At 36.3% G+C, this 23,558-nt stretch overlaps 1 protein-coding gene across 11 annotated transcripts in view; it reads left to right on the top strand.

The window, feature by feature from the left end:
• Pkp4 (plakophilin 4) overlaps positions 1 to 23,558 on the top strand; it is a 219,247-nt gene that overhangs the window by 123,843 nt on the left and 71,846 nt on the right. For all 11 annotated transcript variants that reach the window (XM_070022741.1, XM_070022754.1, XM_070022736.1 and 8 more), the window contains one exon: positions 16,725 to 16,759. In XM_070022741.1, the coding sequence (XP_069878842.1) occupies positions 16,725 to 16,759 (35 nt within the window). The remainder of the gene's footprint in view (positions 1 to 16,724; positions 16,760 to 23,558) is intronic.

The raw sequence follows: 23,558 nt of genomic DNA, 5'->3' as shown, positions 1-23,558 counted from the left end.
GGTGAATATTTATGAAGTGGATATTGTTGTGAGCAAATTTTAGTAACATTGTATTTTTCTAATATAATTCCTGTTATAAACAGTGAAATAAAGTGTCACCTTTCTGAAAGATAGGAAATGGGTCTGCCTGACCTGCAGCTCTCCAGCAGTCACTCATCTGGGACACTTTGTGCAGCAGTTTTCCAGGTGTTTTTAGTTAGTGCTCTCATTGCTGTTCCAGGCACAAGCCAGTTTCATCTGGGAGATACACATCAACCAGAGTGGCAACGATTTCTATGTATTTGATTTAAATTTGTGTAGCTAAGACTTTTCTAGGACATGTGACCCCAAGGAAGTTAAAACAGTGTAAGTTTGGATTCTCATTTTTTATTTTTTGTGCCTGTCCTGGGACTTGAACTCAAGGCCTGGACTCTCTCTCTGAGCTAAAGTAGTGCTCAAGGCTAGCACTCTACCACTTGAGTTAGAACTCCACCTCCAGCTTTTTTTGTTGGTTAATTGGAATTAAGAATCTCACAGACTTTCTTGCCTGGGCTGGATTTGAACTCTGCCTGTGTAGCTCGGTTTACAGAAGTGAGCTATCAATACCCAGCTTGGATTTCCTTATTTTAAGCTAAAATTGTAAACATGTGAAATTCAGACTTTATACTAAATACTTGAAAAAGGATTTTAGCCAGGTACCAGTGGCTCATGCCTATAATCCTAGCTACTCAGGAGGCTGAAATCTGAGGATTGAAGTTTAAAGTTAGCCTGGGCAGGAAAGCCCATGAGATTTTTAGGTCCTGCTAACACAGAAAGCTAGAACTGGTGGCTCAAGTGGTACAGTAGTCTTTGAGCAAAAAGGTCCAGGGACAGTACTCAGGCCCTGACCCAAGTTCAAGGCTCCAGGACTGGTAAACACACAAAAATTGTCTATTGAATGCTGTCCTTAAACAATGGAATAAAGCTGGACACTAACAACTGTACTCCTAGCTACCCAGGAGGCTAAGATCTGAGAGTTTTGATTTGAAGCCTATCTGGGTAGGAAATTTCATGAGATTCTAATCTCCAATTACCTACACCAAAAATCCAGAAGTGGACTGTGGCTCAAGAGTAGAGAACTGTCTTCAAGCAAAAGCTCAGTTATAGTACCTAGGCCAAGAGTTCAACCCTAGGACCGTCCAGCACAAAAAAGAAAAAAAATCATTTAATCATAGTGAATAATTCCAAAATGAGTTAGCTATCTCTTAGACTAAGCATTTAAAATGTTAAGTATCTATAGGTGAGAAGAACTACAAAAAACAATTTTGGATTTAGTGTTAGTTTCAGATTATTTCAGGACTACCATGTATATTTGGTTAAATATGGAGACAACATAGCCATGTTAATTTTTCTAATTAATGAAGAGGAAAATTTACTTGTTAAAATTCAGAGACCCATGCATTTAAAATATATGTACCATGCCATTATTTAATTATCTTTAAAAGAACCATTTTAATTAGAATAACATTATTTCATTTCCAGCAATTTCCCATGGTTCACATTCTGTAATTACCAGTCTTCAATTATTTAATAGTAATGAATTATTGAATCAAAATAAGAATCATATTACTAGCCTTCACCCTTTAATCTTTAAGTTTTTTAAAGCATGTGTTCATGTTGATAAAAGACTTAAGTATTAATATAGCCTGCATAGGAAATTTGAAGATACTTTTTGAAAAAAAAAGTTTGCCTTGTAGCTTTATAGGAATTAATCATTAGTTTGATATATCAAAGCAAGAGCAATATTCTTAAATACTATATTTTCTTTAGACTATTATTTTGAGGTTGCCTGTATATTTTAATCCTTTTTATCTTGAGAAATGTTAAAGTATAGTGAATGATATCGCAAAAACTTAAGTACTCACATCCCAGAATTGAAAATTACTGAGAGTTCATCATTGGCTTCATTTTTTTAAAAAGAAATAAATACTACAGCAATATCCTTTGACCCATTCTCCCTTCTCTATAGCTTAACCATTAGAGTGTCATTTTGTGATTTACTTTGTGTAACTTTATTATTGTATATATATATATATATATATATATATATATATACATGCATATATAAACACATATATGAAAATCATAACATAAATGTGGCTAATAGTTTATGTTGGTTCTTAAATATATACAAATAGTATAATTTATGTATAATTTCACCTTGATTTTTCTCTTTGACACTCATAGATACTAGCTCATTTTTTTTAACTGGAACTTGAACTTGGAACCTAGGGCACTGTCACTGAGCTCTTTTTGCTCAAGGTTAGTGTTCTAACACTTGAACCGCAGCTTCACTTCTGAATTTTGTGGCTAATTGGAGATAAGAGTTTCACAGACGTTTTCCTGCCTAGGCTGGCTTTGAACTAAATACTTAGACCTCAGCCTCTTTAGTAGTTAGGATTACAGGTCTGAAATACCCAGTACTTATCAACTGGCTCACTTTTTAAATACCTGTAATTCTTAAACTTATTATATGGTGTAGTCATTCTCTATTGAAGTTTTACAATATTACTAGTAACATAACAGTAATATTCCTATTTAATATATTTTTACCTTAATTGATACATTGTAATTGTACAAATTTATTTAACACTGTATGACATTTCAGTACTTGAATAGGTGTAATGATCAGATAAAAATAATCAGCATATTTGTTACAATAGACATTTATCATTTTGTTATGTTAGGAACATTTACATTCCTCTATACTCGCCACTTTGGAATGTTCAATTCGTTCTTGTTAATCAAAGCTCTCCTACTGTGCTGTAGACCATGAGAAGTTACTCATCTATAGATGGTGCCCATGTACACATAAACATTCTGTGTCCCCACTCCCCGCCCTCCCGGACCCTGATAACTACCTTTCTACCCTCCACTTCTTTGAGATACAATTTTAAACTTCCACATATAATTAAGAACATGTTATATTTTTCTTACTTTAATGGAATTACCTCTAGTCTATTCTTGAGTGAGTTTTTGTGTTTGGGGTAGTTCTGGGGTTTGAACGTGGGGCCTTGCACTTGCTAGGTAGGCCCTCTAATGCTTGACCTATTTCCTCACTTTTAATTGTTTTATTTTTTGCCTTATTTTTCTGATGTGCTCTCATGCTTTTTGCCTGAGCCAGCTTCAAGACACAATCCTCCTACTGATTCTTCCTATGTAGCTGAGCTTGACAATTAGGATGTCACCACATCTATGTGGTTGAGTTGGTGTCTCACTAAGCTTTTCCACAGCTGACTTAAAACAACAATCCTCCCAGTCACTCTCTTGAGTGGGCATAAGCTACCACAACCAGTTTCTGCCCATGTTAGCACTGAACATTCTTGAAAATGTCTCCTGATTTTCATGACCTCCCTCTTGCCTCAGTGGCATTCACTTCCCAGACAGAGTCTATGCTAATTATTCCAAGACTATTCCAAGACAGCCATAACCCAGCCTCTAATCCCCCCTCTTCCACGATTTGTTGTCCCATGTGCAAATGCTTCTGGGCTGCTTATGTGTGTACTTTGATGTGGCTGCCTTTGTGTGTGCTTATGTGCTTCTGTGTGCTCTTCATGGTACAAAACATCACAGAAATACTAATTCAAGACTTGTAGAAAATGATTGTACTACCATTCATGTACTTTTTGTGGTTAATTATGTAGAAGGAGTTTGCCATTCTCTCCTGTAAGCATTTTAATCTTTTTGATGGAAGAGAAGGAAGTTGGTGTTAAACTTGAATTCTCATTATACATCAACAGGATAAGAGCAGAAAAAGTCATGTGTAGAGATGTTTCCTTAACCCTTCAGATAACCACTGCTCTAATCCAGTGATAGATGGGAAAAGAAATTGAAAATATGATTATCTATGTAAAAGTGAGGACTATCCATTTGTTCATTTTCAGTAGTTAATCAACTTTCCACAAAAATGAACATGGCATGACTGCCTAGGGAGAGAGAAAATAAGGAAAAAACTGACAAGTTTGCCAGACTTTGTAGTGTCTGATTGTTATTATAGCTCGTCTCCCTGAGGCTTCACAGTCTATTTAATAACAAATCAATCTAATCTGTTTTTGCATAGATATTTCTACTCTGCTATTGTTACTCCTCTGTTAAATAGGGAGAAAAACACTAAAAACTGAAGAAGAGAAAAGTCTTACAGCTTACAAAATGCATCTTTTAACCTTTTAACACATTTTAAGCTTTTAACACATTTCCCCTAACAATAGCGTTTTTTCTGTTGGTGTGCTATAAAAATAGTTTAGGGTTCCCTTTTGGCCACATCCCCCCAAGCACTTGTTAATTAGATTTCTTGATTATAGCCATTCTAAGTGGGGTGAGGTAGAATCTCAATGTTGTTTTGATTTGCATTTTTTTATGGCTAGAGAAGTTCAGCATTTCTTCATGTGTCTATTGGCCATTCTTATTTCCTCTTCAGAGAAATTTCTCTTTAAGTCTCTTATGACCCAGCAATCCCACTTTGGGACATTTACCAAATGATCACAAGGCCATTCTAAAGCTACCAAAACAACTGTGTTTATTGCAGCATTATTCACTATAGCTAAGATATGGAACCAACCCAGATGCCCCTCAGTAGATGAATGGATCAAGAAAATGTGGTGTGTGTGTATATACATATATATGTATGTATATATATGAATTCTATGCCTCCATTAGAAAGAATGGCACTGCCTCATTTGTTAGGAAATGGAAAGGCTTGGAAAAAATTATATTATGTGGAGTAAGCCAGGTCCAAAGAAACATAGGCTTCATTGATTCCCTTAGCTGCAATAACTAGTAAATGTCTAGGACATGCAGAAAAGGTCAAAAGCTATGTACATATGATCATATAAGATGATGTTAAGCGAAATGAACCCCAAGATAGGGACATAAAGGTTTTATCTTTGTTGCTGTTGTTTTTAATGTACTTATAATGTACTCTGTGATTTTTTTTTTGTTTCTTTTATATGTTCTTCCCCCATGGTATAACTCTTGTTCACTGTATTTGATTCCAGTGCCCTGCATCTTTTATATACATTTTTCTAATTCGGGGAAGGGAAAGGAAGTTTAAAAAAATGCTGAAACAAGGATACAAGTTGACCCATTATAACAATGCGATGTACAAGATACTATGTTAAAAATGAACTTACAGCTTGGGGGGGTGAGGGAGGGAGGGGAGAGAGAAGTTACGGAGCTGGGGAAGGAAAGGACTGTAGGAGGAAAACAAAGGAAGGGTAGCACTGCTCAACAGGAAATGTACTCATTACCTCACTCATGTAACTGTAACCCCTCTGTTCAGTATCTTTACAATAAAAAATAGATATTAAAAAAAGTAGTTTAGAAGACATAAGTATCCCACTGACCTTCCTCTTAACACTCCAGGTTCACACATAGCTTACAATGTTTGCATTATATTTAAACTGTACAGGGAGGGTATTTCTTCTCAGAAAAATGAAGGTTAGGCAATTATTTTAGGATCCTATGATCTCTATCAGCCAATTATCGGTTGATCTATGTTTTAGCTACATCATCCATATTATGTTATTGAGCCAGAGAAAAAATTCAAATTAAATTGACCAACCAAAATACAAGAACTGGTATGTAAGAGAAACAAAATATACATATGTATCTATTTTCTGAGTAACATTCTTCTCAGTGAGGACTTTTAAATAGTAAGTGGAACTGTTGTATTTCTTATGAACATAAGTACAAAGGCAGAAGATACTATTGAACAGAGTAGTACATTAGAGATATGTTTAGAGGTTGAAATGTTCGAGAGAATGTGGGAGGATTAAGCTGTTAACTAACTCCTTGTCATCTTGTAAACTCATGCTCCTTTTTGGATTCATATTTCTCCAAAGAAAAATGCTAGATATTGAAGCTGGAAAACATAAAGAATCTCAGCTGACCACTTCCCTTGCTCACCATGGAGGGTTCCTGTTCTTTCACTGAACAATGTTTATCATCCACTACGTATCAAAAATGCTGTTCGATGATGATGATGATGATGATGATGATGATGATGATGATGATGATGATGATGATGATGATGATGATGATTTCTAGTAGGATATTTTTTCCTGTTTCATTCTTCTGGGTGGTAACTTATAACTTGTGTACAGTTATATGTGACCTGGGTGAAGACATAGGATGGGTATGAAAGTGTGAAACTAATTAACAATCTGTGGGCATTTTCAAAAGAAATTGAAAACAGTCTAAATCCACTTCCCTATGTTCCATATGTTTCTGTACCTTTTACCATATAGAAACATAGTATGTGCTTTGCTGAATATTGATTGTCTGCTTGTGTACCTAGCTAGGCTTTCTCCCAGTTTGATGATACTGGACTGTGCCCTACCCACATGTAAATTCATCTCATCAGCTCCCACCCCCAATCATGGGGCTTGAACTCAGGGTCTAGGTATTGTCCCTGTGGTTTTTTTGCTCAAGGTTAGCACTCTACCACTTTGAGTTAAGCTCTACTTGCAGTTTTCTGATGGTACAGACTTTCCTATCTGGGCTGACTGCTAACTGTGATCCTCAGATCTTAACCTCTTGAGTAGCTAGGATTACAGGTGTGCCAGCACCCAGCAAACACTCAAGAATTTTTTTTTCTTGGCCCTGGGCCCTGAACTCAGGGACTGGGCATTGATCCTGAGCTTCTTTGTGCTCAAGCCACAGCACCACTTCTAATTCATTCTTTCTAAAGTACTGAAATCTCTATTGTGCTCATCTAAGAAGCAAAAACAAAATGGAATCACAAGGAGAAACTTCTGTCAAAGGCATGTATTATCTTCTTTTTTATTTTCATAATTGGAATATAATTATTTTTCAAAATCAAAGGAACTTTAATTTCCATAAAAATTAAAAGTTAAACCTTACTCTGGCTATTCAGTGGGCAGAAAAGTAAATATAATTATTTAGACACATTACATTTGATTTACCTCTATGTGTAGAGAAAGAATTGTATGTGAATTAAAAAAATTCCCTGTTGTTGTTGCTGTTGTTCTTGTTTTTCTAAGGTCCTTACGATGTAGGTCAGGCTGTCTCCAAACTTGTAGTCTTCTTGCCTTAGGCTTCTGAGCACTGGGATTATAGGTGTATGGTGTCATGCTTGCCCCATCATTTCCTTGGAATTTCTGAACTGGATAATAGTTCAGGGGGAGTAAATGTATAACTAAAACGTTTATTAATTATTTTTACAAAGACTCTTCTAAGCATTTTAAATTCTAAATAATAGACAAATTGAGATTATGTGCATCAAAACAAACTACTAATAATTATGAGTTTGAAGGGTATTGGACAGAAGTGTGCCACTCTATGGATCTCTACAGTTTACACTAGTGTTGGTGCTGTGCTTAGTTTTCAGAATGGGGAACAAGTAGACATATAGGAACCATTTCCTTCTCTCTACTAGGTCTAGCCTTAAATGAGTTGCTTAACTCATATGTAAAAAAAAAACATCTTTTATATAAACTATATTTTTTATTTTAAATTTTTAAATTTCCTGTATCTTCACCTTTGTATGGCTTTAAAAGAATAGACTAGAGTGAATCAATAACATTTTGAAGAGCATGAACAAAGATAATTTCCTGTAAACTCTATCCTGAACCTGACTTCAGAGGAGAATCTAGAGTTGTATTTAGCCATTTAACTCTTTTCATCTCAGTTACTTTCTCTTTTCCAAATAAATGTCAGCCTAGATGTTAGAAAATCTTTCTATTCTGGTACCTGCTTTCAATTGCCAGGACACCTGTTGTGGGATGGGCCTCCACAGAAGTCAGGCTTCCTGTGTAATTTATGGAGATGCCAGGGGGGACTGTTTGTCTCATTTTGTCTAATACAACATCCTCCTTGATCTTCCCCTTCCCATATGGTCTTCGGAATCTTTTATTCATAGATTCAAAGCACTAACACAAATGCTTTTGTCAAGAATATTTAGCATCTTCAGAAATTCATTCACCTCTAGTCTCTGTGAAGGTGATTTAAAGTGTATTTCCTGGTCCTTAAATGCTTTCTCTGTATGTCAAGTAAGTAGCTTTTGCTTTAGAAAACTGATGCTAATATTATTTATTTTTATCTGACCTTTTCCCAGAATGTGTTTAGACAGTTATAAGAAGGAGCCTAAAAATATGGTTGAGCAGTATGAGGAAAAGGTAGAATGAAAAATTGAATAAACTTGCTAGTAGCCAATGAAAACCATGACTACATAGAAAGCCCACGGATTGGGAGAAGATCTTCACTAGCCATACAACCGACAAGGGTCTTATATCTAAAATATACTTGGAACTCAAAAAATTAAATCCCCCAACAACAAATCCTCAAAGAAACAACTGCCCAATACATAAGTGGGCTAAAGACTTAAAGAGAAACTTCTCTGAAGAGGAAAGAAGGATGGCCAATTGAAATGTTCAACCTCTCTAGCCATAAAAGAAATGCAAATCAAAACAACATTGAGATGCCACCTCACCCTGGTTAGAAAAGCTATAATCAAGAACTCTAATAACAACAGATGCTGGAGGGGATGTGGCCAAAAGGGGACCCTACTGCATTGTTAGTTGGAGCGTAAACTTGTTCAACCACTCTGGAAAGCAGTATGGAGGGTCCTCAAAAGAGTACCCATAGAGCTCCCCTTTTGGGGAGCAATCCCCAAAAGCAATACCACTTTTGGGTATTTACCCAAATGATCACAAACAAGAACATACTAAAGCTACCAGCACAACTATGTTTATTGCAGCATTATTTACCATAGCTAAGATCTGGAACCAACCCAGATGCCCCTCAGTAGATGAATGGATCAAGAAAATGTGGTATATATAGACAATGGAATTCTATGCCTCCATCAGAAAGAATGACATTGCCCCATTTGTTAGGAAATGGAAAGACTTGGAAAAAATAATATTAAGTAAAATAAGCCAAGCCCAAAGAAACATAGGTCCCGTGGTTTCCCTTATTTGCAATAACTAGTATATGTCTGAGACAAGCAGACAAGGTCAGATAAGTTGATGTTAGGTGAAATGAACCCCAAGATAAGTATTCAAATGTTTTTGCTTTCATGCAATTGTTTTTAACATATTTATAAGATTATTTCTTTGTTGCTTTGTATGTCCCTCCCCCACAGTATAACCCATGCTTTCACTGTATTTGATGTTGGTATAATTTGTGGAGGGGAAGGGGAAAAACAAATCGTTTAAATAGGGATATGGGTGGACCCATTGCAACAATGAGATGTACAAATCGTTAGGTCAAAAAACAAACTTTACAACTTTGGGGGGGGGAGGGGGGAAGGGTGTAAAAAAAAAAAAGAGAAAACCACGACTGTTCTCCCCTGTTCCTCACCAGTGTTTGAATGAAGGGCCTCACACTTGCTCACCTTGTGTGCTTGCTAAGCTGGCACTCTACCACTTGAGCCAGGCCTCTAGGCCACTTTTTTGCTGGTTGTTTTGGAAATGGAGCCTCACAGGCATTTTTTTGCCTGGCTTCAAACAATGACCCTAAGATTGAGTAGCTTGGATTATAGGCCTGAGCCATTGGCATCACATCCCAGGAGTACCTTGCTATTCCTGTTGCTTATGATTTTTAAAAGACTAAAATTTAAAAGTACGTTTTGAGAGCATGGCCAAATTTTTCCAGTAAGATGTTGTTGAAAGGGAAATACACTCTAGATCTCTGACCTTTACTACACTCAATGAAGTATGAGAGCTGCCTTCTCATAGCTGTCTTGTTTGTTCACTTTACCACACATCTACAATTGGGTTTAGAGTAGAGAAGGAACAATGCAAATCTATATCTACTAATGGAAAACAATTCATGGCTTATATCCTGTTGCTGATAGGAGCTACTGTATCCTATTGTGAAGGATACATTGTTTTATTCCCAGTTCATTTTTATTTTTGGTAACCTTAATATCACTTAGCGCAAATAAATAATTATGAAAAGAGACCCATTGCCCTATCTTATTTGTTATGCCTTGTTTGGTACAAATTATGGGCCTATACTATTTCAGGGTCAAAGTCATAGCATACACAAAATAACTAACCTACAATTATGAACTTATTCTATGTTTGTATTTTTCCTGGCGGTTGAGACCTTAAGAATAACCTTTTGATGAGAGGTGTAATTGTAACTATCTACATGAAAAACCAAAATGAGTAAGTGGTTCTTTCTCAGGAGGAAAGGCACTAACTTCTAGATACCAGAAAATTGCCCAGGATCTGATAGCACAGTAAAGAAAGGCATTTGTCAGTGAAAAGCTATAAATTTGGAAGAAACTATTTTGTACAGATATAGACAGTAACTATATTTGGAAGAGGTTCTTGAAAAGGTAGCTAAGCACCAATGGTTACTTTCTTAGGAATGCTTTTTTAAAAAATGTCTTTACTATATAGGATATGATTTTTTAAGCTAAGGTCTTCAGAGCCCCTTAGATGGGTCAAAATATCTGTTGATCTTTCTCTTCTAGGCAAAAGCATTTCACGCTCCTTATCTGTCTCGTGTCTTGCCTTTCTGTTTTTTACTTACATAAATCATCTAGTGGAAGGTCAAAGAGCTATACATATCTGTCTTAGAAAGAATCATCATCATTATTTATTAATTTTTCTAACTATTCAAGGTGTTTTGATTCGAAGAAAGTAAGTCTGGTTTATTTCTTAGTGATTCTTATCTAACTGAAATCTACAGGTAAGTTCCCTGACTCCTAAAATAGGAGAAATAAATGAATTGATCCTGAAAATTACCTGTTGGTAGATAGAATGAATTCTTGGAACATCAAGTTTACAACATTAGAGAACTCTTTTTTTTTCTGTCTTTGTCTCCTAGCTCTTATTTCTCAACCATGCCATGTATTAGTATAAAACAATACCTATCAGCTGGACACTAGTAGTTCACACTTATAATCCTAGCCACTTAGGAGGCTAAGATCAAGGATCTCATTTCGGAGCAAGACCAGGCAATCAAATCTACAAGACTCTTACCTCCAAACTGATCAGCAAAAAGCTGGAAATAGAGGAATGGCTTAAGTAGTAGAGTACAGGCTGTAAGCAAAATAAGCTAAGTGAGAGTGCAACCATACGTACATACATACATACATACATACATACATATATACATACATCCATAAGCAAGCCTATGACATCCTTGTTAAGGATCAGAATTAGATTTTTTTTTTAAGTTGAATTTATGTAGTATAGCCAAAGCAGATCTTAGAGGGAAATTCCCTTTTTATTTTTCGTGATATTGAGATTTGAACTCAGGATCTTGCTGGACAGGAGCTTTCCCATTTGAGGCATGTTCCCATTCTAAATAGAAATTTTAATTGGCCAAACAGGGTAAATGCTTTCCAGAACTAATATTTTCACAGACATTATGTTCAAAGATGGTATTCTCAGTATAGACTCAAGAGAACTCAAGAAAGCTGAAGCTTTATCAAGAGAGAAATCTGGTTCCTTTCAAATGATTGAAATTGTCTTAAATTAATAGGGTTTACCTTTAAAACAAAACAACCTCCTAACATTTTGGCTAACAACATGTTACTGCCCAGTTTCCCACTGTCACTTTCCTAATGTTTATCCAGTAGTGTTCAAGAAGGCTGGCTCACATCAATGGGAAGAATCAGGAGGAAGCTGGTACTGGCTTCATTAAGCAGAACCTTTTGAGAATATTGTTGCTTTTGTAAGAAATGACACAAAGTAAAAATAAACTTTATTATTCAATTTTGTGGACTATATATATTTCTCATATATACACGTGCACACACATATACATATGCATATACATATATAGGAATAAACCATTCTGGAATTTGAACAACTCTAAAATAATTTCCAGACTGTGTTCCTGCATATTCTGCTCCAAAAATAGCATTGAAAGTGTGAAGCAGCTTTGTGTATCAGGCAACTGGAAGTACTTAGAAGTGCTTAGAATATAGGTTTGTGTGGAAAAGGGCAAACTAGAAGGAATCAGGTGCTGAAGATCCTTCTGGGCCACCCTAAGATGTTTGTATCTTTGCCACTATAAGGTGTTTCAATTATCTTCTATGGATTTGTTTACATTCCATATGGGAATATAATGTAACTCTGAGTCTGAAAAAAATCACTATAGTAACAGACTTAAAGGATAAGAGATCAAAGCCAGAAAAAAGAAAACATTTAGGAGAAAGAAAACAGGATGAGAAGATGGAGACCCAAACTGTAGTAGAGATGGTAGTAATTCAGATGACATTTTCAGTGATAGCATGTGCCAGAAGCTGGCCTAAGTCTCTAACAACTTTCGGTGTCCTCCAAGAACATACACACAGCGGAGAGAACTGTTAACACAATGACTTCTGTACCTCAGTATGGCCGTGTAGGACTAACTAAAAGACATTCTGTTTGAGGGACTTGGAATGTATTCGGGACAAGTGTGGCTACAGTGGTAGAGTGCCTATCCAGCAAGTTCAAAGCCCTGAATTTAAACCCTAGTACCTTAACAACAACAACCAAAAAAAAAAAATAATCTTCGTAATGTGTTGAGTATGAAGTATGTTGTGATCTAGTTTCTATAGTATGCTATTGGAAATATGGTCTACTGCTCAGGAGTAGGGCTGGCACTTCCTTCAGGGGACCTGCTTGTGTTTAAGAAAATGCTAGTCAACATTTTTAGTTGCCAATCATAGATTCCTCTCCAGCTTGCATAAGTAGAAAACGAAATTATTTTTAAAGTACTTGGTGTCAACTCACAGAATTTCTAGGAAGGCTCATAAGCCAGATTGTCAATCAAAGTATCCAAGGACCAGTGTTCACTCACATCACAAGCCTAGCTTGCCACATTGAACAACTGTAATGTCCTTCTGTGTCATGTGTGTGTGTGCATGTGTGCATCTACATACCAGTACTGGGGCTTGAACCAGGACCTGAGTGCTGTCCCTTAGCTTTGTTGCTCAAAATCAATGAACTACAGTTCCATTTCTGGTTTTTGATGACTAATTGGAGATAAGGAGTCATAGATTTTTCTTGCCTGGGCTAGCTTTGAACTACAATCGTCAGATCTCAGCCTTCTGAGCAGCTAAGAATATAAGGGTGAGCCACCCTACTCCATTTGTATCTGAATGAAAAGAATTTCAGAAGTGTGTAGAATTTTATAGTGATTTTCTGTTTTCATGTATATAACAGTGAATGTATAATCTCTTCCTTAAAACTAGTTTTTAACATTAAAATGAATTGCTTTGAGTTATTAATTTGCTTGTGAATTTACTTTTAACTGTTGTTTGTTGTCTGATCAGACAATCCCAAACTTATGAAAAGATTTCCTTCCAAAAGTTTGTTGGCAATTAAGGTATTTGATACTAAGAGTACATCTTCCTATCGAAACAAAGGGATGATGATCACTGGGCTCTTGGATTTTTTAAGCCTTTCACATTCCATTGGCAGCTTCTAGAACACAAGCAGCTTGGCATCTTCAGGAGAGATGTGGAAAAGAATGATAGAGTCACTTGTGGGCACAGAGCCTGCAGACACATTGTAGACATCCAGTATCATGTTGGGAAGTGTTTCTAGGAATAGATGTGGAAAGAGAAGAAAAAGGAAATAAGCCTCTGCTTCTAGCATGAAGCTGCCTCTAACACAGATCTGTCTGGTTCTTTCAAAAAAAAAAAAAAAAAAAAAAAAAGCAGGTTACATCAGTTACTTAAACATCAACTCAGAATCTTTGTATTTTTTTTTTAATTCTGCAATCCCTGAATCACAGAGCATTGAACAATTTGAAAATACAGTGAGTAGTTCAAAAGGAAAGTAATCTTTCCTGAATAATACATAATCAGCATTACATAGCATTGTAGGATTTAGTGTGGAGTTAATTTAGTATGAAGATAATTTGGCAAACTATATATTCTTCGAAATATGTCATAGAGATTTTGCCTATTTTTAAACCTTATTATCTTACTTGAATAACATAATATGGAATTATCTTTTGCCTTAGGATAGGGGAAATTAATTTTAACTATAGCTTCCCATTGCCTGTACCTAGGAATATTGCATTTTGGTTACTAACGGTCTTTTCAGCAGCAAAAAATATTGTTTTTGTGGTTGTCACACAGGACAAAGGTTGCTGGAGCCTCCTGACTCCAGAGGGAAGATAACTTGACTTGCTCAAACTAATAACCAGTCTAAACATACCTGACAATTCAGTAGAATGGAGAGGTTTGTGCGTTTCGCAGTTTGTCTTATAACAACAATATAGATTACAAATCTCTTGAGCCTCGGGTGATATGATACATATTTGAAATAAAGGCAAGAACAAAGCAGCGATGGCCTCTGACTGCTTCAATCACTTACCCTGAATTATATTCTTGGATTTATAACTTTAAAGACAAAAATCTCATAAACTTTATTGCATCCCCAAGAAACTTAAGATATAGTAAACATTTCTGGGTAGCAGCTTATATTCTAATATTGGCACAATATGTGCTAGTTTTGATTGTTGATGCAGTGGAGTTACATCAGTGGTGGTGTAATTGGAGAGTAATTTAGATAATAGAGTCAGATAATACAAATTCAAAGACATCAAAATTCAGTGTAGTGAGCCACTTTTGGAGACCCCCAGACCATGATGACCTGCCCTCAGGAACAAGATAAATGTGCTATTACTGGCATTGACCAAATTTCCATTTTTCCCCTCATCAGTGATTTCTCCTTTTGAAATCACTTCAGAGTGCCTCAGATAAAGGAGAACTGCCGAGCTCTGGAGAGCAGCACCAAATGATTGGCCTCATTCACTGACAGCAGCATGTCTCTGCTTGCAGCTAGTTCCAGGGTTCTGGGCTGGAAGCTGCCACATCTGTGACAAAGAAAAGGCAAATCACACACACAGTTGAAGCTTGGGAAGATCTTACTGAATGTAGGGTTTTCTCCTGGCAAGAGTTCCATTAACCCATTAGTGGCTCAAGGAAAGTAACCAGAAGTTAACAAGAACTTAGAGTGGTAGCACTAAAATTATTCTCTTAGTTTGTTCCAGGTTCTTAATTTTACGGATTGTTTCCTTAAGACGAGAATAACACATGTGTTTTATTAATTTACTAAGCACATCAAAAACATTCCAGTATGTGTATGTGTATGTGTGTGTTAGTGTAAGTACAAACTGGGGGAGTGGAGAGGCGACACTTGAAGCCCTAAGGTTGTAGCTCAAGTACCTTGTAAGCAAAAGGCTCTGAGTTCAAACTGCCAAAAAAATTTAAAAAGCCAAAAACACAAATTTGAATTGTTTGTGTTCTTGTCCCACAGCAACAGCTACTTACCTTTTTATCTTTCTAGACTTTTCCCTGGATATACATCTATGCACAAGTGTGTGTTACAGAAACAGGCTGGAGCTATTGTGCTATTAAGTATAGTGTATCAGAGAATTGACTTTGAAATAAGACCATCTTGGGTTTGAACCCAACACTTTTAGTTGCCAAAATATTCTCTCTGAAATTAAAAAAATGATAATATATGTAAGGTGTGGATAATATATTTGAAGTGCTTAATTTTGCATATGGTAAATACTTTGTAGGCCAGACTATTGTTCCTGTGTTCTACTGCATTGTCCCCTAATACTGTGATGTTCTGTGTTGTTGGGGCATGGTAGGGAGTAACAATGAACCACACATTTTTTAAATACATACTCTGTGAATCAAGGAAAAATGTAATTAAAACTTTATCTTGGTTGTAAGAGCTTATATTTTTTATAATATTCCATTACTATGACTTAAATTTTATAAGGCAAAGATAAGGTTTTTATATACAAGATTTTTAAATACATACTCTATGAATCAAGGAAAAATGTAATTAAAACTTTATCCTGGTTGTAAAAGCTATATTTCTTTATAATGTACCATTAGTATGACTTAAATTTTATTTTATTTTATTTATTTATTTTGTATTTTTTGTTTTTATTTTTTGGTTGTGGGGCTTGAACTCTGGGCTTGGGCACTGTGCCTGCGTTCTTCAGCTCAAGGCGAGAGCGCTCTACCACTTGGGCCACAGCACCACTTCTGGTTTTCTAGTGGTTAATTGGAGATAAGAGTCTTACAGACTTTGCTACCCGGGCTGGCTTTGAACCGTGATCCTCAGTTCTCAGCCTCCTCTGTAGCTAGGATTACAGGCGTGAGCCACTGGCACCTGGCCTTGACTTAAATTTTATAAGGCAACATCCAATTCAAAACTAACCCCCATTAATTTTTGTGTCTATTGAGCATCATTTATTTAAAATGTATATGTTATATATGTAGTTTTCATGTTATCACAAATATCATATAAATACCATTACTAGGTACTTAGTTATGTTATTTTATCTTATGTAAAGGAAATATTGTATCATAGATGAATTGTACAAAGGATACATATAATATACTCTGATCAAATTCTTTCCCCTCTGTTTTACTCTTTCTTAACTGTTCTTTCTCCTTTTAACAGTTCTTGGTGGGTTTCACTTGTTATCATACATCTATTGAATATATTTCCATCATAATTATACACATACAACCCTGTCTCATGTCACTTGTAATTTTCTTGTATTTCCAAGTGGAGATTAAGTTTTGCTCCAAATTGATGTGGAAAATTAAATATTGTTTAATCAACTTTGGTAATTTTTAATTTTATTGGATTTTTTATACTTGTATATAACAATATGAGAATTAAAGTATTGGTATGCAAGACAAGTCTACAGTTAAATTTTATAACCAAGAAAATAATATTTTTCCTTCTTTCTCTCCTTAGCTCAACTGAGAAGTCATTTCCTTGGAGATCAACAGGTATGATTTTTTGTTTTAAGTATATAAAAATGTTTTTTTATTCATACAAAAAAAACAATTAGCCTACTCTTTAATTTACTAACTCTTGGTTAACTAAACACAGCATAGCCTTTGATAGTGGTAGTACTGAGGTGTTTTGACACTGGTTATTAACATGCTTAATTTTTAACATGATCAGGTAGCTTTCTGTACATTTTTTGGGGGGTGGGAGGGTCCAGTCGTGGGACCTGAACTCTAGGCCTGGGTGCTGTCCCTCAGCTCTTCAGCTCAAGACTAGCGCTCTACCACTTGAGCCACAGCGCCACTTCCGGCTTTTTTTCTTTTTGCTTATGTGGTGCTGGGGAATCGAACCCAGGGCCTCAGGCATGCAAGGCAAGCGCTCTACCACTGAGCCACCTTCCCAGCCGCAGTTTTCTGTACTTTTTAAGATGCTAATTTTTTAACATGAATGAGTGATTTTGTCTATAAAGACTTACCCAGTAACTTTTAAAAATTATTATTATCAACCCTGAAATTCCATCATACAGAAACAGAAGGATGACCTCAGAGAAAGGTAGCATTTAATCTGGAAAAGCTGTTTAGTCACTTATACAAATCAAGCCTTTCACCACGTTTCTCATACTCAGAAAAGAATTACTTGAAATGTTTATTTTCAGTACCCACAGTACAATATGGTAGCTCTGAAGACAGCACAATAGAACCTGGCAGGTTTTAATATAGTCTATCTCTTTACTCTAAATTCATGACATTTTGAAGGATGAATTACATTAAAAAGAGTGCCTGATACTGCCACAAATATTTGGTGTTCTCATGCTCAGTTTTCATTTCATTAGACATTTATTGAGAGCCTGAATCCCATGCACTCTGCTTGGTAGACAGAGATAGCACAGCCTGCGTTTATCCCTACCCCCAATACCGTAGATCTGCAGTACACCAGCAAGGTTAAAATACTAGAATAGGTATCTAAATGCTTTACCACTTTTCGGACAAAGCATGAATTTTGAGAATATTAGATCACTAAATGACCAGTACCTAAATTTATCTGCACTTGGTAGAATGATTCTGATGGTGTTTATGGAGCATATTTGGAGCTGATATTTTACAAAGGAACTATTTTCATGGAATGTAGTGTTTATACAAAATTACTCATGCACCAAAAACATTTGAAAAGCTACCTAAGACTTACTAACACCAAGGAAAGATAAGCCACAAAATATGTGACCAACTGCCAAACAAGTATTAAGTAGGGACAGTGTCACAAATGGGTAGTCCATGTGGCCTTCATAGGTGGCCTGGATGAATTGGGCATTATTTTTTGATAGAAGAATAGTCGGTAGAAATGTTACTGGTTTGGGAATTGGTAAAAATTACAGATGCTTAGAGGGCAGCATTGGTCATATTGTAGAGATTGCAGGACTTTTGACTCATTTAATTGTATGAGGAGACACTAGAAAATCCTTTAAGCAAAAAGTCACTCCGTTTAAAACATTCTTCAGGAGCAGCAGCAGAATCCTGAACTGGGGGAAGGAAAAATTAGTGTCAAAAGACTGGAGCCAGGTGCTGGTGGCTCATGGTTCCAAGTCAGTCCAGGCAGAAAAGTCTGTGAGATTCTTGTAGTAACCACCAGAAAACTGGAAATGACACTGTGCCTCAAAGTGGTGGAATGCTAGCCGTGAGCAAAAGAGCTCAAGGACAGCACGAGGCCCTGAGATCTAGCCCCAGAAATGACAAAAAAAAAAAAAAGAAGAAGAAGAAGAAGAAGAAGAAGAAGAAGAAGAAGAAGAAGAATGAAAAGAAAAAAGACAAACCGGAAGGGTACTGCAGAAATTGGAGAAGACATGGATTCATGATTCCTAGGGTTTAGACTAGTTTAGTAAGGAGAGAAGAGACTATGCTAACTGTGAAGTCTTGAGTGCAGGGGAGTGGTGCTTCCATTGAAATAACCTGAAGTTGAGAATGGAAGGCCAGTCTTAGGGGAGCCAGTTCAGGACTAGTGCTGGGTGTGTGGAATTTGAGATGATGAAAGTGAGCGCATGAGACCATTCAGTAAGCATTTATAAATATAATTACTAAAGAAAGCCTTAATCAAATGCACTGGAAGACATTCTTAAACTGATAGAAGCTTGCAAATTAATATTTATTAAGTGGCTCAAAGTGCTGTGGATGTATAAGAGATGACTGAGTGAAAAGAGCAAAGCTGAGGCCCAGGAGAACAGGCTATGCCCGTAGAAAGCTGCTGCCTCTTTCAGAAAGGTATTGAGAGAATGACCTGCAATCTGACCACACCTGCCAAAAGGAGTCAGTTGAGACACAGTGCTGTTCCCCTACTTTGTCACCATGTAAGGTCATTATTGAGGGCAGGCATTGCGTCTTCCCTATTCATCAGAGTACCCAAAAGACCGTGTGGCTAGGGCAGGCAATCCACCAACTGAATGAATGAATACATGCAAACGTGAATGAATAATAAATGCTTCTTGACCCTGTCTGAGGAATGCTTAAGTGTAAGTACTTAGCCTCATGATTAAATTCTAAGCCTTTGGATGGTATTGCTTATTTTTCTGCTTAGGTGCCCAGAATCCCAATCCTTGGCAAAGTTTTTTTTTTTTTTAAATCTATCAAAAGTGTAAATGAGGGCAATACTTTAATTTAGGAACAACATATAGATTTCAAAGTGTAGCGTGAAAAGTTATGGGATTTTTTTTCACTCCCAAGAACATTTTTTTTATTCTTAATTTTACTCAAAATGTGCTTCAGACTTTTACAACCTAGGAGGTCCTTGGCCAGTATTGTTCAGACTTTTACAACCTAGGAGGACCTTAGCCAGTATTGTGGGTCTGGTCTGCTGATTTAACACATACAACGTGAACTTAATTTTATTCTTTCTTTTCTAGCCTTTCCTTTATTTTTATTATAATAAGTTTATTAAGATAGAACTCACATACTGTGTAATTTACCCCTTTAAACTGTATACGTGAATACTTTTTAATGTTCTACAGCCAACCACAGGGTTGGCTTTTTTATATAGTATTCTTAAACCATATTTTAATTAATCAGCACCATTTTCTGCCCAAAGCATTATATACTTTGTGATTAGCCTGTGCTAGACATTGAAGACACATAGCATATGGCTTCTCACTTAGAATGATGTCTACAAAAGTCACCACTTTTTAGCATGTGTCAGGACTTCTTCCAGTGGATGAGTTTGACATATTTTCTTTACCCATTCATCAGTTGATAGACAGTTAATTGTTTCTCCATTTGGCTGTAAAAAATCAATGCTACCCTGAACATGGATGCATATATTTTGGATGTACATATTCATTTCTCTGAAGTATACAGAGTAGGATCACTAGGTCATGGAGTAGCTCTGTATTTCACTTTTTAAAGCAATCAAGTCATCACACTGTTGTGCTTTTCCATCAGTAAAGTATAATGGGTTTGCCTGTGGTCTCCAGCACTTATTGTTATCCCATTGATCATAGCTATTCTAGGGATTATAAAGTAGTATTTCATTTCACTGATGGCAAATAGCCTGTGTCATGGGCTTAGTTCTAGTTTTGATTCTTTAAGCAGTGATAAAAGACACAGATGGGGCTTGCTGTATTTTATCCTTACCAGCTATCTTCATATCGCTTGTTTCTTACTTTTTAAAAACAATGTGCCTTCTAATTCTAAATTTAATTTATACGTATATCCATCCAAAGATATCCAGGAAAATATTTTAAGTAACTTATATTCACTTTGTTTGAATATAATATAATACATGAATATAGTCATATGTGTTATGTATTTTTTTTGGTAAGACAAGGGTGGCTTAAATGTGGAAAAATAATTTTAAAGATCTTAAATCTAATCTGACTTTGACTAGGTCTTGACCAAAGCCTTGCCTCTATTCATTTTCTTGATTTCCTGTGTAAAAAAGTATGACACAAAAGGAATTAGGATTGAAAATCAGCTAATCAATCTCCTTTTTCTTTTACATTTTGGACATTTGCTTACAGACAATTTCTCTGCCTTTTTAAAATTTTACCAATTTTATTTGAAAGCTCTGCCCTTGAAAAGCCTCTCCACAGAAGGTGAAGGCAGTGGTTTGATCTTGGCCCAGGAGAGAGCCGGGCATACCCAGGTTGTCTTGAAGACTTGTCTTGAAGACCATTTGTTGTATTGAACTGCCAAAAACTGAGCCCAGCTGCTAAACTTTGTTTTTAAATACCTAGGTTACTGATGTATCCTTTTCTAAGGGAAAACTGAGGATGCCCTAGGCAGAAAAGATTTCCATTTCTTTATAATTCAGTTCAGGAGAATCTAGCTTGGCTTCTTTTGGGGTGGCTGTTTGTTTGTTTTTTTTTAACCTCTCCAGGGATGGTAGGCTGCTTGAAAAATAAAAAGACTAAGTCTTTTAACAAGGAGTAAGGCAGAATTGCCAAGTTTTCTAGACATTTTTATTTAGTCAGGTCTATATTTCTTCCCTAGACGTAATAAAGTTGCTTTGAATCATTCATGCTTTATCACTATCCTGCTTTTTTACCTTCTCTCTTCATTATTCTGTGTTTTCTAGCTTAACAATGTTACACATTTGCTTTCTAAAACATAAATCCACATTTGCTTTCTAAAACATAAATGCACATCTTGCCTTTTATTAGAAGGAAAACTTAATGTTTTATGTCTCAGCCTTGTGTTTTCTTTAGCCTCACATTTTAACAACTGTGCCTTCAGCTCAGATATGAGCTCACAGGCAATGTCTGTGCTTGTTCGTTTCTGTTCTGTAGTGTGTCAATTTCTACTCTTCACTTCTTCATAACATGTTGTACATTTGTAGATCTCTTATGTTCCTTCCAAGTTTAGGGACGCTTTTCAGAAAACATAATAAAAAAGAAACTCAGAAATACAATTGGACCAGTAAGTAGATACATTCTACCATATATCCCTTGATGGTAGAAAATACTAGATAAATACTAGATAAAATATTTATGAAAAGAGATCTTTGGAGTTAGTACTCTTTTAAGAAATGAAAAGCACACCAACTGTAAAACATAGCCGCATCAGTCATGCTGACCATCAGAAGCCAAAGATGGAGTCCTTTTGTCAAGTGACCACTGGTTGTTACTTAAGTCCTCCAGCCATCTTGTGAGATGAAATTTACTACAAGTCACAATTTCACAGTTTTTCCGATGGGCCAAGGAAGATTAATTATAATTGTCTGGGATGTTGCCAGATCCCAGATAATTATAATTAATTTTGTTTGTTAGCGTTTTTTGGTGGTAGTCCTGAGGTTTGAATTCAGGGACTAGGGGCTGTTTTCTTAAGACTAGTGCTCTACCACTTTAAGCCATAGCTCCAGTTCAGGAGGTTTTGATGGTTCTTTAAACAATAACAGTCTCACAAACTTTCCTGCCCTAGCTTGCTTTGAACCATGATCCTCATATAAGTCTCCCAAGAAGCTAGGATTAAATGTGTAAGCCACCAGCATCTAGTTTTGTTGCCAGTTTTTGCATAGGTTTGTGTTAAGCACAGGGGAGGGAAATTAACCTCAACCTTCCTTTCCCTGTACAGATTAGACCAGGATTATCCTCTGCCATTGCAGATCTAGATGGGCCAGTTGGAGCTTCTCCACCCCCACCCCCCCACCCCGCCCCGGTCACGGTGCCTGAACTCTGGGCCTGGGCGCTATCCCTCAGCTCTTCAACTCAAGGCTAGTGCTCTACCACTTGAGCCACAGCGCCACTCTGGCTTTTTCTGCTTATGTGGTGCTGAGGAATCGAACCCAGGGCCTCATGCATGCAAGGCAAGCACTCTACCACTGAGCCACCTTCCCAGCCCCAGAGCTATTGTTTTTAACAATGATTCAGTTTCTAGAAGAAAGTATTCAAGAGGTTAATGAATGTTAACTGAGTAGCAGGACATTGGTCCTCATAGTTAAACATTTCAAGAGACTACAACAGGTTGAAGACCCTAAAAAAGCAAGTGCACAAAAGACACAGCTAATGAAAGTGCAGGAAAATTCTGATTAGTCCAGAGGTATTATATTCATCTAGTAGATCTGGATGAATAGAACTTAGAAATTGTATGCACTAAAGAGTTTCAATATTTGGCAATAAGTGTGGAAGGAAAGAAAGAACACAATAGTAAGGAAATAACTCAAACTATTTCCCTTCAGAGTTACATTCATTTGTTGTATAACATGTGTAGAAATGTTGTGATTTTAACATGCTGGCCATTTAAACCATTACTGCAAGACATTAATAGTTAATGTGCACTGCTGAATTTAAGTTCCTAGAAATAGGTTTTACATTTGGTATATGTGTGTACTATGCTTCTGAATTGTATAGCTACAAGTTTCTGCCACCAGAGTGAGCTTATAAAACACATACACAAATACTGAAGATAAAAGACAAATGACAGCCTAGCCCTAAGTCAATTCATCTTTCTGTTTTCCTCCATCTGGAGCAAGTAATTTGCAACACAAAAAAAATCATCAGCTCATCATGAGATAAAACATGAACTTAAATGGGAACACTTTATGCATCAGTAGAAATAGACCAAATTTATAAAGGAGATACAGAAGGAAGTGATATTGTATATTACATATTCATAAATAGACTATTAGATCAGCAATCATGTATAAAAAAACCAAGTATATTATTGAAGGTTTGGGATGTTATGATTTATTATGGCTATAAACTAACAAATGACTTTTTTTTTATCCTGTATTCCCTCCTGTTCTCTTCTAAATACCATGAGAATAAGAACTTGTTTTAAAACAACCTTGGAGTCTAAGTTCTTAAACCTCCCTTGGATC

This window comes from Dipodomys merriami, unplaced genomic scaffold, assembly GCF_024711535.1.
Source record: "Dipodomys merriami isolate MVZ:Mamm:240054 unplaced genomic scaffold, mDipMer1.0.p SCAF_1, whole genome shotgun sequence".
In the NCBI taxonomy this organism is placed as follows: Eukaryota; Metazoa; Chordata; class Mammalia; order Rodentia; family Heteromyidae; genus Dipodomys; species Dipodomys merriami.
The sequence above is the reverse complement of the archived record's forward strand: the minus strand, read 5'-3'. Positions and strand labels throughout refer to the sequence as shown.